The sequence below is a fragment of the Mus caroli genome, chromosome 11, assembly GCF_900094665.2.
Source record: "Mus caroli chromosome 11, CAROLI_EIJ_v1.1, whole genome shotgun sequence".
In the NCBI taxonomy this organism is placed as follows: Eukaryota; Metazoa; Chordata; class Mammalia; order Rodentia; family Muridae; genus Mus; species Mus caroli.
In genome coordinates this window covers 89,040,206-89,056,485 of record NC_034580.1, presented here as the reverse complement: position 1 = coordinate 89,056,485, position 16,280 = coordinate 89,040,206, and the positions used below count along the sequence as shown (strand labels likewise).

At 41.2% G+C, this 16,280-nt stretch overlaps 1 protein-coding gene across 4 annotated transcripts in view; it reads right to left on the bottom strand.

Annotated features, from left to right (window-relative positions):
• The window catches only part of Ca10 (carbonic anhydrase 10), a 501,450-nt gene that overhangs the window by 282,197 nt on the left and 202,973 nt on the right, over nt 1-16,280 (bottom strand). For all 4 annotated transcript variants that reach the window (XM_029484238.1, XM_021177199.2, XM_029484237.1 and 1 more), the window contains one exon: nt 7,505-7,647. In XM_029484238.1, coding sequence (XP_029340098.1) covers nt 7,505-7,647 — 143 coding nt within the window. The remainder of the gene's footprint in view (nt 1-7,504; nt 7,648-16,280) is intronic.

Below are 16,280 nucleotides of genomic sequence, written 5' to 3'. Positions count from 1 at the left end.
TCCTTCTTGATGTCCTCTACCATCATCATGAGATATGCTTTTAAATCCGGGTCTAGCTTTTCAGTTGTGGTGGGGTGCCCAGGACTAGGTGGGGTGGGAGTGCTGCATTCTGATGGTGGTGAGTGGTCTTGATTTCTGTTAAGTAGGATTCTTACGTTTGCCTTTCGCCATCTGGTGTTCTCTGGAGCTAGTTGTTATAGTTGTCTCTGGTTAGAGCTTGTTCCTCAGGTGATTATGTTAGCCTCTATCAGCAGACCTGGGAGACTAGCTCTATCCTTAGTTTCAGTGATCAGAGTACTCTCTGCAGGTAAGCTCTCCTCTTTCAGGGAAGGTGCCCAGATATCTGGTGTTTGAACCTACCTCCTGACAGAAGTTTTGTTCCACTCACCAGAGGTCTTAAGTTCCCGTGGAGGGTCCTGTGAGGACCTTGGGGGTGTCCAGAAACTCAGCACACAAGGAACCCCGGGTCTGGAGTGAACTGGAAGGGACTTGTGCCCCTGATCAGGCTGGGTTATCTGCTTCTTTAATCAATGCAGTCTTAGGTCCCTCGCGATTGGCTTGGAGCAGGCGCTGTGTTCCACTCACCAGAGGTCTTAGGATCCCGAGGGGGATCCTTTGTGGGTCCTTGGGGGTGTCTGGAGACTCCCCGGGCCAGGAGACCCGGTGCTGTAGTGGACCGGAAGGGACTTCTCCTGTATTTCTTTAAGGGAGTTATTTACATCCTTCTTATAGTTCTCCATCATCATCATGAGAAGTGACTTTGGATCCATATCTTCCTTTTCTGGTGTGATGGTGTATCCAGGACTTGCTATGGTGGGAGTGGGTTCTTATGATGCTAAGTATCCTTGGTTTCTGTTGCTTCTGTTGTTATGCTTGCCTTCTGCCTCCTGATTATCTCAAATGCTCCTTGCCCTCAATATATCTGACTGGAGCCTGTCTTTCCTGTAATCCCAGTTGAGTCAGAGCTTCTGAGTCCAGATTTCTTTGTGATCCTGTGATTATGGGATCCTGTGATGCTGAGATTCTGAGTATGTCAGAGTTCTTGACAGTCAAACTTCCTCTGAGACCCTAAGATCCTTATGTGACCAAGTTCCTGGGATCCTGGGATCCTAAGGTCCTGGGCATGTTAGAGAACCTAGAAGTGGTACCTCCTCTGGGGACCATGGGGCTGTCCACTGAGTTCAAAATCAAGGTAGACCAGCACCGACCAGAAGGAACCTGAGCCACTGGTTGGGCGGGGTTCCTGTGTCTATGCTCCCGCTGGCCCCAGACACCCCCAGTTCTGTTGGAACAGATGTTGTGTTCCACTCACCATTGATCCTAAGATCCTGGGCGTGCTAGGGCACCTGTGGGGTGGAGAGTCCTCTGGGGACCATGGGACTGTCTGCTGAGTTCGGTTCCACAATGGCCCAGTGCTGGGGCTGACCAGAAGGACCACACCTGGCTTTCTTAAACAGGTGCTGAGAATATGTACTCAGGTCCACATGTTTTTGCAGAATCCCTTTTACTGAGCCAAAGCTGTTTGCTTCCCTCAAGATCAGCTCTCTCTCTCTCTCTCTCTCTCTCTCTCTCTCTCTCTCTCTCTCTCTCTCTCTCTCTGGTTTTGATAAGCTCTCCCTCCTCTTCATTTTGGGACTGCTGGTGATTTGAAAATATCCTTTTGCATGTTTCATGTCTGTGGTGAATCAACCCATACAAGTCTAAGCAGTTAAAAGAAAGTTGGGAACAACAGGGAGTAGGTACCTGGGGCCTTACACTGTCCTTACAACCTCCACTTGAAACCAGCTTCTTTGAGATGACTGGAATGAGTCATGAGATGAAGATGGTCTAATTCTTTCCTTTGCTTGTTACATCTCATTTCTGCTGACTCAAAAGGCCAGATCAGACCAGATTCCTGGGCAGCTTTGCTGGTACCAAAGACCAGGGCCAGGGAAGTTGCCTGTCCTGGCTAATGCAAGGAGGTTTTATAGACCTTAGCAGAGAGGGTGATGGCATGTCAGTCAGGAGTTGGGACTGTGACCAAGTATGGTCAAAAGTTAAGGCCCTATGTAGGCACTTGGGTCAGCTTGCTATGTCCAGAAGGTAAGTTGCATAGGCTGCCAAAAACTGCTAAAGCGCCATTCCATTCCTCAGAGTTTGTTCAATGCAGGTGGGGTTGGGACCTGGGACTGGGCAAGGCAGGGGTGGGGTGGGAGACGGGGTTTCCGTGGGGCAAGCAGTGGTTCCAGCCGAACACTAAGGTCAGCTGGTCCCATGACCCATCTCTAATCTCGAGATTCCACTTCTATCAGGGGCTGCACATGTGCTTCAAAGTGGATTTGATGTCTTGAACAATCTTCCAGTCATGAAGATAAAACATGAGTTGATTAAGTAACTTTATCTAGAATGAATCTATTAGGTCAAAACATGTTTAAGGGGATTGTATTAAAAACCATCCATTCATTTTCTTCTTTGTCAGTTTCATATATATGTATTATGTATTCTGATCACCCTCATCCTTGTCAGTGTCCCTCGCTGTCCTCAGTGTCCCTTCCTCCTTACAGGCTTCTGTCTCAATCCCAAGTCTTTATTCTTTGCCTATGATCCACAGAGTTAAGTTGGAGCCATTTGTGTGACCCTGAGCTTGGATTAAGTTGGAACTATTTATGTGACCCTGGGCTTTAAACTAGCCACTGGGACCTGGTATTTCATACCCATAGACAACCAGCAGTTACTTTGGTTTCATATTTAAAAATCATATATATCAGGTATGATGAGGCAGACTGAAAAGTACTACCTTTCAAGAAAAGAAAAATATTTCTTCAGTTTAAGTCTCTCCCAACTGAGCTATTTTGGCTTAAGAAAATTATTATTATTGTTGTTGTTATTATTATTTGTTTTTTTTTTGAGGCAGGGTTTCTCTGTGTAGCCCTGGCTGAAGAAAATTATTTCTTAAGAAATATCACTGAATAAGCACCTCAAAAGGTGAAAAAACTGTTATATAATAAAAAATATTCTTAGGAACTGGGGTAAAATCTCAGTAGGTTAAATGCTTGCTGCACAAACAAAGGGACCTGAATTCAGTTCCCAGAACTGCCCAACACACACACACACACACACACACACACACACACACACATTTACACACACATACACACACACACATTTACACACACATACACACACGCGCACACACACATACACATACACACACACACATACACACACACACACACACACGCACACACAAACACACACACATGCCCATGCATGCTTGCAATCTCCACGCAGGGGAGATAGATGCAGGTGGATCTCTGAGGCACGCTGGCCACCTAACCTACTTGGCTAGCTCCTGACCAGTGAGAGAGTCTGTCTTAGAAAACAAGAAAGGCAACACCCTGAACATATTACCTTAGATTGCCCTCTGGCCTGAACAAAACACAGGCATGCATGCATGGCTATACATGTATGTACATGCATAAATATGAACATGTACATACATGTATTAACACACGTAAGTAAAATTTCTCTAAATTTTCTCATCTAATTGCTATTATTTCTGGTTGTTCTCATCTTGAGGTTGCTTTCAGCTCTTGCCTATATTAATAAAAGCTCTTATCCCATCTATCCAAGCTCCGTGTCAGGTCAGAAATGTTAAAATAAACACAAAAAGACAAGTCGGGGCCTTGGCAGAGCTGCTTCATGGTTTTGTGCAAAAAGACACATTTAAATGCCAGAAAGAATAATGTTCACAGATAAAAATGTGACAAGAAACATACTTACTAGGGTGCATTTAACCTACTGACATCCAACTGATCTCTGGCTTCAAAGCATGGCACCTTCCCCCAATCCTACAGAACATCCAATCTAACAGGGTGATTTTCAGACCTTTTGATTTGGACATTTCTTTAAGGCAAAACTCTAAAGTCAGAGCAGTGTGTTGAATCCTTACTTCCAAAACACACCATTAAACACCAGCTTTCTCAACCTTGAGATATGATTTAGCTATTGTCTGTCAAGTTCAGGTGCTTCATCTCCTGTCACAGTCTACATTTTTATTTTCTGCTTTACATGAATGTAAAGGGCACTGCCAGCCAGCTCTGAGCTCATCAAACCCCTGACAACACAAATCATGCCAGATATAAATATTTTCATTGTCAAAGCAAATGTTCCCCAAAATCACAAACTCTGATGCCTTTTCAAATTGATTTGGAACAGATACAATGTACCGAAATTGAAAAGATAAAGGGAAAAAAATCAAAACACTTCCTAGAAAATAAACAAAGGAAAGGACCAGATCAACAACAGTATCCTAAGGTATGAGAGACCTTTAACGCGAGCCAGGTTCCCAGCCACAGACCTCCTCTTTCCAAGAACCTTTTAAGGAAATGGTCCTCTCTTTTTTTCATGGCACTGCTTTCTTTTATGATGACCCCACAAAAGGTCAGTCTAGTAACAAAAGTTAATTCTATGTCCAGTCGCCATTTGTCCACTTTACTCTCAATGTATACTTTACCTAAGAACCCTATGAAGATATTCTGTAACACGTTCCTACCCTTTGAAACTAGTATTTTAATTAGCATACAAAAATAATGGGTTTCATTATCATGTATGTGTTCATGTATGCAAATCATTGTCACTTGAGCATGCTTGTCTTATTCCACTGGTCCCTTTCTTTTCCCAAGTATCTCCCCCATACATGTACAACTTCTAGCTACTGCGTTTGAGGAAAAAAAAAAACCATCATATTTTTCCTTCCTTCCCTAATGTCTCCCCTCATATTTCCTTCTTATACATTATATTCAACAGATCTATAGTCAACATTAGACTCTGGGGAAACACTAAAAGCATTTTGTTTTATACCAAGGAGAAGCCAAAGATATGTCTACTCCTTCAGTATTGTACTTGGAGTCTTAGCTAGAGCAATATGGCAAGAGAAGTAAATATGTAGGAAAGGAACCAGTCAAAATATCTTTATTTACATATGACATGATCCTATACATGAAAGACCCCAAAGACTATCAGACATTTCTTACAAACCCATTCAGCAAAGTCAGGATACAAAAAATTAGCATCTTTTGTTGATACCAACAGTGAATGTGCTGAGAAAGAAATGAGGAAAACAGTCCCCCCTCAAATTAGGAAAACAATCACAGTATATAAACTGAGAAAATATTTGAATAGACCTAAGGCATAAGGAGAAAGAGCTGAACCATGAAAACACTGAGCATTCTGCAACTCTTCAGAAAATATCCATTTCCTTCACCAGCATTAGAACTCAGTATCTGATCCCAATCACTGTCCTCCAGTCCACCCACAAGCACTGGCCTTAGGTTAACACTCCTGCGAGGCTGGCTACCTTCCAGGTGATTTATGAAACCTAGGCACCAAGCCTCATTCTGCACTGGGTGGTTTTATTTATTTTATTGTTTGCCTAGGATGCAATTATGCCCCTGTCATCCTCTCCAACAAGAAGAAGATAATTCAATGTCTATTTAAACTGAAACTTTCAGTTCTAAACATTGACCAATAAACATAAGCATTTGCAACTATCAAATAAGTAGTTTGTGCACTGCATGGTGTGTGTCCCAGCTATATTAAGTTTCCTTTAGAGTTCGTGAGATAAAACTGCCAGAATGGTTTTGTTTTTATTTTCTTTTAAATCTTTTAGTTAATTAATTTTTGGCTTTTCAAGACAGGGGTTCTCTGTGAAGCCCTGGCTATCCTAGAAGTCACTCTTTAGACAAGGTTAGCCTCAAACTCACAGAGATCTGTCTGCTTCTACCTCCTGAATGCTGGAAGTAAAGGGATGTGCACTGCACCTAGTCTGGTTTTGTTTTTCTTTAAAATCAGAGCAACCAAGTAACCTAGATAGAAACTTTCTATGAAAAAATGATTCCCAAATAATTTTTAAAAGAGCATCCAAAAACTGCATAGCTAAATTGTCTCAATCTCACATGCAATAATGATTTTTCTATATAGAAAAATTATGTGTATATGAGTGTTTGGTGTGTGTGTGTGTGTGTACACGCGTGCGTGTTTGTGAGTAAGTGACATGGTAGAAAACATGTTCGAATATATTAGCAAGGGTAAAACTATAACATACAAATGAATTGGTGCAGATGGGTAAAAGACTTCAGAGGAGGAAGAGTGGCAGAGCCCAAACAGTCCAACTCTAGAGAAGGATCTGCCAGGAATAACAAATGTCTATAATTTCAGCCCTAGCATTTTTTTGCACACAAGTGGCTTTTCATTTCTCTTGAATTCACAACAAGGAAATCACTTTCAAACACAATTTTCTATGCGTTTGCATTTCCCCCAACTCTAATATCTTAGCCAACAGTAAAAGCTGTGAAATAGAAACAAGTCAGCAAGAGAAGATACCAAAGTCTGGCAATGAGTGGCCCCCAAAGGCACTATGCCCTTCACAAATTAAGGAGGTGCTCCTGGCAGGAGGAGAGGGCAGGGCTGATTCTGGTATAAGACTCACAAAGCACAGCTCAGCATTTCCGGACAGAAGGGAGGATTCTTAGCCAGAAAGATGCCCCTAGGAAGATTAATTATTGATTTTCTTATAAATCATCGAAGGGGATTGTTGTTTGTTTTCCTTCCCAGGATGATAAACGTCTGATTTTACTTTTGTTAAAATGGATTCCTTCTGCTTTGGTGCAGTTAAATGAAGACCAAGTGAAGAGTCTTAGATGAGGGATTTTCCAGCATGGTAGGCAGGTGGGTCACTGTGTTCAACTGACCTTCATGGGGTACCAAGGGATAAGATCTCAAGCAACTTCCTGGGGTCCTGAAGGACTCTAATGGGCCCAGGCATGGCAACCATGGTTCTGGACGTCTTTTCCCTTCTCCCCTATTCCCTCTGCCTTGGTAAACCATTAGATTATATTCCTAAAGTTACTCACCAAGGTCTAGTTCCTTAATTGGCTACATTCTCCCACCTGAGGCTGACCACCGAGGTTCAGCTATCAAAGTATTGAAGTCCAGTGATCAAAAGTCCCCCTTTTGGCCACCTTAATTAACATGCCCAATCAAAATTAAACACCTTATCCTAGCATGGTCTTTTCCTTTTTTCTTTCCAAACTGCCATTTGTCTATGGGCCAAGTCTGCCTCTTCTTTATATAGAGGCAGTCCTTTCTCTCCCACCCCTACCCTACCTTCTTGTTCCTTTTCCCTTCTCCCTTCCCCTCTATCTCCTGTCTTTGTCTCTTATTCCCTGCCCTTTGACCCAGTGGGACAAATAAATCACCTTTGTGCAGAGAACTTGATCTTAGGGTGTCTTGTGCCAATTCTAATCTCTTCAAGTCCTAGAGTTGTAAGACATGTTTTATGAAGGGAAATTTACAAACTTTATGGAAAAAGAATAACATTATTTGGACATAATCATATTTGTCCAGAGTAGTTTCAAGGCCTGTGATTACTGCTGTATGTCCCATATCACAGAGCCTAAGGTCCAGAAGCCCAGCTTTGACAATGAACATCATCCATCATCATGGAAGCAACATGGCAGCTTACCTTCCTGCCCCCAGTGTTGATGCGAAGAGGTGTCAGAAAGGGGTCGAAGATCATGTGACTGGTCTCTATGTTGACAGGGGACTGACGCTTCCCCACAGAGCAAAGATTCCAAGCTGAGTTCACCAATCCCCAGAAAGAAGGAACTAGGAATAAAATGAAATTGTCGAATTAGGCTGGGTGGAAGGGTCAGGGGAACAGTGTGTTAAAAGACAATCTAAGTTACAAGGTGGTAAAATAAAGAGTGCCATGTGACATTCCAACAAGGTAGGGAGACCTCAACTTGTCACCATGGTATTTTCCCAGGCCTCCACATTGGTTGATTTCTCCAATATTATAGTCATGGTCCCTGAAGGTCAGATTTTGTCACTTCATGCACAATTATCCTGCAGCCTCCTTTTTTAGGGATTCATGTTTTGGTACGAATAGTATCTTTTAAGTTATATTCTCTTTGCCACATGCTCAAAGCACAGCAAGTATTTAACAACTCCAGAATGGATGCTCTATTCCCCTCCTGAGCAGGAATGATGTGAGAATCAACAGAATCCAGTCTTGAAGGTATACGCAGGTTATCAAAGTGTCATTTGACATATACATGGTGTTTTTCTATGGGTTGTCAAGACCAAACTGAGGGAATGGTTTATTTTTATGACCTCCCCCCTCCCCCCAGTCAAAACTAGACAGGAGCTTGGCACTGTGATTCTATCTTTGTTTGGTTCAGCATTGTGTGATTAACCTAATGTTCCAGCAACTAAAGAATGTGATCATTTGAGAGACAGGAAAAAAAATCACATTAAATACAGTGTGCAAAGATGCAAAGGAAACCTGTCCGTTCACTTTCAGTGTCACTGTAAAACACCTATTAGTATAGTTTTTACAAGATTTCTGGTCTTAGTTCCTTGTATTTAACAGTTAGAGAAGTAATAGGAGGACTTATCACTTAAGAGTTTATGTTTACAAAGAAACTCTACTGTTAACATTTACTGGCATGTCAGTATTTTCACTAAGAAAAAATAGTATAGAAACCATGTGACTCCTCCTTCGCTCCCTGTGATTATTTGGCCATTCATCCACTAATCTATCCATAGTATATGTAGTAAGCTCCTACCATTGTCTTCTACCTTAGTTTAGGTTGACTATCAAGGAAAGAATAAAAGGATTGGGGGATGCTGTGATACTATAGAAGAAGGATATCCAGCTCTGCCTTAGAGGAGTAGAGCCAGAGAGTGTTTATTGATGAACACTACAATCATGTCACAATCCTCGTAGAGGCACTTACCATCTCAGATAGTCTAGTTGAATACAGCTGTTAACTTACAGCAGCCATTGTGCCTGCCCAGATCACAGTGGCTAAAATCCAAAGCTGGAGAGGAATCTGGGAAGCACTAGCCAAATAGTTGTATCTCTCTGAACAATTTGATCAACGGAGTGTTTAGTCCCATTCAAACCCCAAATTCAACGACCTTATTATTAGTTCTAGTCAACACTGGGCAGGAGCAGATTCCCAGACAGATACTTCAACACCAATGTGTGATGAGATTCATATCTAATTTGGCTTTATCTATTCTAAGGAGCCTCTGGAGGCTCTGCTCCCTTTACAAAGTTTGAATTGGCTTCCTCAACATGAGGACTTTTCAATATGGCAGCAATAGCCAGAAGGAGAAAGGGAGGGAAATGAAGAGGAAGAAGAGCAAGAGGAGAATCAAGAAAACTTACTTGTGGATTTCTCCTTCCTTGCTACTCCCATTTCTTATTGTATAAAGTATGTTATCACTGAAAATTGCTTAACGTGTTTACAAGATATTACGTCCTAGAAAAACTATAATATTTAATGAAGTTCTTGCATTAAAAATGTACTGTCATCCTCAGTGTTTCTCAAGCCTTGGCTGTGGGGATTGTAGATATTGGAGTGGGTACACCACCGTAAGTTGTTCTTTACACTTTGAGCAGCTGTGCCAGCTGTGGCTCTTTGTAGTAGTCTACATCTGCAGCGAAGCAAAGCTTTTTTGATGGTATGAAAGCTATACTTCTCTGTGGGCAGAAGACTAAGTATTTAGAATGAAGTCAGGAATTGCCATGGTTTAGTGAAAGGGCAATGGTGGGTTGTTCGCTAGTATCTATGATCTCACTAGGATGGAGAATTAGCTAGTTTTCCATTACTAGGCCTGGTTTCCCTCCTGTTGCATGGGACTCATGTCCAATTAGACAGCTGTTGTTTATTGCCAAGGTATGAGTACCACTTTTGCACCTGTGGAAATGTCTTGCCTGCTGGTAATAGTAGTTCATAGGTATCACTTTTGGGCAGGGGATAGTAATTGCTTCTCTCCCTGGACAGCTTGCATAGCACCTTCTGGTATGATGAGAGAGAGAATCTGCAGAGAAGGAGCTTCAGGATTTCCTCCAGCTCAAATTCTCTGGATCATGTGTCCAAGTGCATGGTGCCTTCCATAATTTGAGACTTACTTTCAACTTCTGGGATGCTACCAAGGACAATAGCAATAACTTAAATTGCTTTGGGGAGTCTCTTGGAATCCCCTGATCAACAACTTGAAAGGGGGTTGGTTTCTCATGGCTAATGATCAGTTTCTGCAAGATAGTCCATGGCTTTGAGGGCAAGCATTATTTCCAAAATGTTACAACGTCATTGAAACTACATACACACACACACACATACACACACACACACACACACACACACAGAGAGAGAGAGAGAGAGAGAGAGAGAGAGAGAGAGAGAGAGAGAGAAAGAGAGAGGTGTAATATAGATGTGTGTGTATGCACACTTTATATGTGTTACATACAATTTTAAGTAAACATAAAACAATATGATTCCCTATGACTTTTCAAACATCCTAGTGTTTTTTATCCTTTTCTATTCCCAATTAAAGGCCTCTTTTTCCATTTCATAGATATTTCACCTACAATAGTAGGATTTGGTGATATGTAGGTATTATCTTCTCTAGGACTCCCCACCATGGTTTCATTTTACCTTCCTGGTTTCAGTGGTTACTCCAGTATATAAAGTCTTTGATAATCAAGACATACATCTATAGGATGTGTGTGTGTATGTGAGTGTGTGTGTGTGTGTGTGTGTGTGTGTGTGTGTGTGTGCCTGTGTGTATTTTCTTCTTTGTAAGGCAGCTGCATGATAAACATAGTTACAGCTGGTGCACATTGCATTTCATCTACTCCCATGAAAATCATTAACAAAAATAATCCCAACCCCATAAACAGTCTGTAAGGCTGCCTTTGTATGACACCATCGGTGAGCAGATGCTGCCATGCCTTGCTAATAAACTCCATACCCAAAAAGTCCCCCCACAAAAAACACAAACAGCAAAAACTTTATGAGAACATCTGCCTTTGCTTTTACTGGGTACTGTTCTTTATGACAGTTTCAAGGCTTTATGTCCCCTCTTCACCATCAAGGCCCCTGTCTCTCATTCTAACCACCTGCTTAGGAATCAGAGAATAACCGAGAAACAATGTCCTTTGCTTATTGTGTCCCACATTGGCTCAATACCTCAAAGGGTACTGAGTTTACTCATGACTACATGGCTAGTTTTGAAATCAGCCATAATATTTTTTTGGGGGTGGGGATTAGGAGCCACCTAAGAGATCATTTTACCTTTATACATCCATGGCATAGAAGCCACAGAGTAGAGAGTAAAGCACCCCACCTGACATCAGACTTCCAGGCAGAGGCTAGAGAGCATAGAGCAAAGACCTGAATCAGCTCTGAAGACTCCTTTAGCCACGAAAGCTACACTTCCCCAAAAGTATTTCTATACAAGGCTCCTGTCAGGTTCAGGGGATCATGTCCAGGGAAGTTCAGAGTTAATTACCACCCTGACCCTTGCAAGACTTGTGCTTCTGTTTCTCTTCTGATAATTCAGGAATAGCATCAATGTCTATTTTGCAGTTTAAGCAAATATCTAAGGCAAAGGTCTAATTGAAACTACATCAAAATTTAACTATGTCAGATAAAGGCAGGATTTGAAAGCAACTGAATAACTTTGGGATAACACAGCCAGAATGGTCTTGGAGGAAATCAAATATGTTGAGGTCAGGGTATGTGGTGTGCTTTTGGGTTTTCTTTTTAGAGCCTCAGGAAGATGTGATGGAAAACATGGGTGCAGAATGCTGCTCTAGAGGCTGGAGAGATGGCTCAGAGGATAAGAGCACACGCTGCTGTTACAGAGGACTTGTGTTTAGATCTCAGTACCCAAGTTCACAATTGTCTGTAATTCTGGATTTAGACTAATCAAATGGTACCCTCTTCTGGCTTCTGTGGACACTGCACTTTAATGTTCACACACACACACACACACACACACACACACACACAAAATAAAAATAAAGTTTATATTGCTCTAGCTAATGTGCTTTTGGCTTGGATAGACTGGCTCAGATTTTGCCTCCCACCCCATAGCAGGAGAAGTCAATGATTGCTATTAGAGGTAACGTGAACACTGAAGAATTAAAATGTAGAAGCCATTACAAGGACCTTGAGTGACAGATGGGCAAGAGAGAGATCTTAAAAAGCAACACAAGGGAAATACTTTAGGATGGAGGCTTGGAGAACAGGAGAACAGGACGGATGCTCCATGAAGCTTAGGAGTGAACTGGCTGGTTTTAGGGGTGCAGAACTAGGTCAATCCCATGAGCCAGGATGCAAGGTTTGGGTTTATGCAGAGTCCTCAGGTATGCCAATGGTTCTAGTCATCCTCAATAGCATCATCCTTCGGGCTTATAGACACCCATGACACCTTCAGAAACAGGTAGAGTTGTAGAATGTAGAAGGATTTGTTCTTGTTTTTCAAATGTTGAAATCTTGTTGAATTCTTCCACTCTCATTCACCATGGCTGTTTCAATAAATCAAGATTTAAACTTTTTTCCTAAAGAGAAGATAATGACTCGTCTGCTACTGTTGTCTTCTAGTTTGACCAATACAACTTGGTGTGGGGAAAATGTAAATGAAATGAAATTGAGTGAGAACCGTTTTCATTAATTAATAGTCAACTAGTCTGAAAATGTTGGAATTCCATCATCCTTGGCATCTCTCACATACTCTTCTAATTTACATATAAACTAGAACACACAACAGACCTGAATATCTTTGCAAATTAATTTTCACAGAGACCAAACAGAGGAACTTAACTGCTGCATCAAAACTATGCATTTATCTTGCCAAAATATTTCCCCCGTGGCAACACTGTCATTCTTCCCATGAACTACAAACCCCCAATGGTCCCTTGGTTTCATGTGCAGTGGGCTGTGGAAAATGTAGAGATGCTCTGATTTCAAATGCTTAAGTCATGAACCTTGGCAAGATCAAAGCAAAACCTATGAACATCTGTTCAAACCACTGAAACAATAAGGATCCAGTTTAACCTGTTAATATCGCTTGACAACTCCTAAACAAACATACTGAATATCTTAGCAAAACAAAAAAATTTTCATCAGAGTGGCTTTGTCTAGCAACTGACAGAAGCAAACACAAAGACCCACAGCCAAACCTTAGGCAGAGCTTAGGGAATCCTGCAGAAGACAGGGAGGATGGATTGTGGGAGTCAGAGATATCAAGGATATTACTAGAAATTGGCCCACAGAATCAACTAACTAGGGCTCATAGGGGCTCATAGAAACTGAACTGAAATTAGAAAACCTGCATGGATCTGACCTAGATCCTCTGCATATGTTATGGTTGTGTAGCTTGATGTTCTTGTGAGACTTCTAACATTGGGAGCAGGGGCTTCCACTGACTCTTTTGTTTGCTTTGGGGGCCATTTTCCTTTTACTGGGTTGCTTCCTCCAGCCTCAATATGAGGGGATGCCTCTAGTCTTATTAAAACCTGATGTGCCATGCTTGGTTGATATCAAAGCCTGGGAGGCCTGCCCTTTTCTGGAAGGAAACAGACAAGGAGTGGATCTTGGGTTGAGGGGAGATAGGGGGAGACTGGGAGGAGAGGAAGCTGGGAAACTGATGCTGAGAAGACATATTTGAGGGGATAGAGAAAGAAAGAAACAAACAAACAAAAACAAATGTAGATCCAGAGAGCAAGAGATCAGCAGAACATACTGATACTGAAAGTTAAAATTTGCTTTCACAGAACTTGCATCCTGAAGAAGATATTCTAAGTCCATGCTGTCCTGCCTATTGATGTGTCTAGATCCAGCAGAATTTGTAGAGATGCTGTAATGGGCAGTGTCAGACCCCTGTAGCCAACTTATACGGTTCCTATGCACTTGCTAAACCTTACAGAAGCAAGATAAACTGAATTTAAAAGTGCTGACTGTCAGTCTTTGGCATTTCAGATATTAAGCTTCACACACTGGGAATTTACTGAACAAATATTTGGAAGACCCTCTATGTGCTACAGAGTGTCTTTATTTCTGGTTTGTTGGAAGTGAATGAAACAGATATGGCTTCTGTTATCATGAAGCCTTTGGTATAGTAGGGGCATAAGTGCTAAGTTTTGATGTGTTTACCTATGTTATTAAAATTAAGAGACAATTAAGTTGGTAGTGAGTTATAGAATAAAGCTGTAATGGGAGACATAGCCTAAGCAGAGCTTAAGGAGAGCTAAGACAATATTTTCTTTCTTTCTTTCTTTCTTTTTTTTTAAATAATAAACTAAACCCCAAATTTTGGCCAAATGAAGACAATACAGTTCTGGGAAATGATTACTGAAAATCATACCAACCAGACCTTTGAGAAACTGGAACAATTGTTTCAGAAGAATTTCAGAGGAGTGTGCCTAAGACAGAAGATGGAAAAAAGGGTTTTAGGGAGCTAGATGAGTTCAAGGAACAGAAGAAGCCATGGACTTGAACTTGGTAACCCAGATGAGAAGAAAGAACAGACCGAACAGGGCTGGTTAGGTTAGAAGAACACATGACTGGGTCCTCTTCAGGCCCCATTAAAGAGTTTGCATCTGACTCCTATGTCACTGGAACCCACCAAGAGACAGTAAAGTACAATGCTCTAAGCTGATTTATGAGTGAGAGCCATGAATTTGCTTTGGCTGGAAGAAAGCCAAGAGTAAGCGTAATTGTTCTTGGGGTAGTCTGAGAAGGAAAAACTGAGTCTCAAATGACAGTTGGAGCATAGTTTGTTGTTGTTTGTTTAATCTTATCTCATGTGTTCAAGTTCTATCTGAAAGGCAAAATGAATAGAATGCTTTAAAAACTATTCTCTTTAGCATATGTGCCAATAAAATAGCATGTTCTGCAGATTCAGACAGGGCTTTATACTTTGGATTTGAAGCAAGGAAGAGACTTGGCTAAGACAATCTTTCCCCCTTCTTCCCCCAAGTAATAAACTAGGCCTCCAACTTTTTGGCTAAAGGAAAGCAAATACAATTTTGGGGAAAGACGACTGGCACAAAACATGCTTACGATGAATTCAATCCACAAATGAAGCCTTCTACTTCAGTGGCAATCCCTACTTCCTGGGTACAAACATATGGATACTTTTAAAATGAGAGCTCCCATCTCACTCTTCTTCTCTCAGCAGTGCTGATTTACTGTACCTTCTGCAGCTTTCAATTGTAATAAATCCATGCCCTGAGTTGTCATTAATGAGCATGGTTAAAATATCCATTGTTTCAGGCCTTTGCCCTCTTCTGATTCCAGATTTATTTCATGGAGGGTATTGGCCCTGGTAATAACCTCTTCGCTGCAGGCTTCTTTCTCCATGGTTTGGACTCAGGTTCATGGCACATGAGAGCTATGCATTTTCTCTTGTGGGAAGCTCAGAGGAGTTGCATTTATTCTATTTAGCACATAATCATTAATTTGTGCATTCATTAAAGAAATTAATGGGCCATCTCTAATGAATCAAGGCTAGAGAGATAAATCAAATGCCCCCAAGACAAGCTAGTAAATAGTTATAACAAAACCACACTAAGTATTATAATGGAGGTATGTGCACATTAAAGCTTAAATACAGAGAGGGGATTCCTTTTCTCTTCTCGTAGCACACATAGCACCTTCCAGCACATGAAATATAGCCAGGAGGTATGAAACTTCCAGGTGAGTAACAACGTGATTTCTCCATGTTCTGCAATTGAAATATGTGGTGTCCAGCAATAGGGTCTTACCATTACACTCTGGAGGGGAACCAAGAGGAATAACAATAGCCTGTAATATTTAGGGCCTCACTGGCTCCACTGATCAGCAAATTGAAAATTATATAGCCCATTTCTGGAGTTTCTATTTTTTTAAGTGTGAAGTACCTACTTGGGATGTTGAGCCTGACCCCACATTGTATGGTAACTTTATTAAACAGTTATTAATATATGCATATAACTTATAACTTGTAGAGCAGAAGGTTTCTATAAGTCTTTGAAAAAGCCTTTAGTGTTAGTTATCCTTCTTTATATTCTTTCCTTTACCACACCCTCCCAACCCCATGCAATTTAACTCCTATTCAACTGTTGCTCTTTAACTCTTTATACCATTTGGTTCTGTCTCTGCTTTTTTGAAAGTCCCTCCACTCAAGATACATCATATAAAAATTTCAAAAGCCAATAAAGCCATTGTGTTCAAAAGATACAGAGAGGTGAGCAAACCAACTCAAACTCTTTCTTCTAGTGTTTGGCTATATATGCCTTCGTTTTGGAAGGGCTTTGTTGTAAGATGGAAACTTTTCAGAACTAACAGCTGGCATTGTGTTTTACTAGAGACAGAATGCCATTAAACTGGTAGTATATAAGCCATGGGGTCTTCTGACTCATCCAACTTTAGAGAAATATTATCTATGTCCTCCCCATG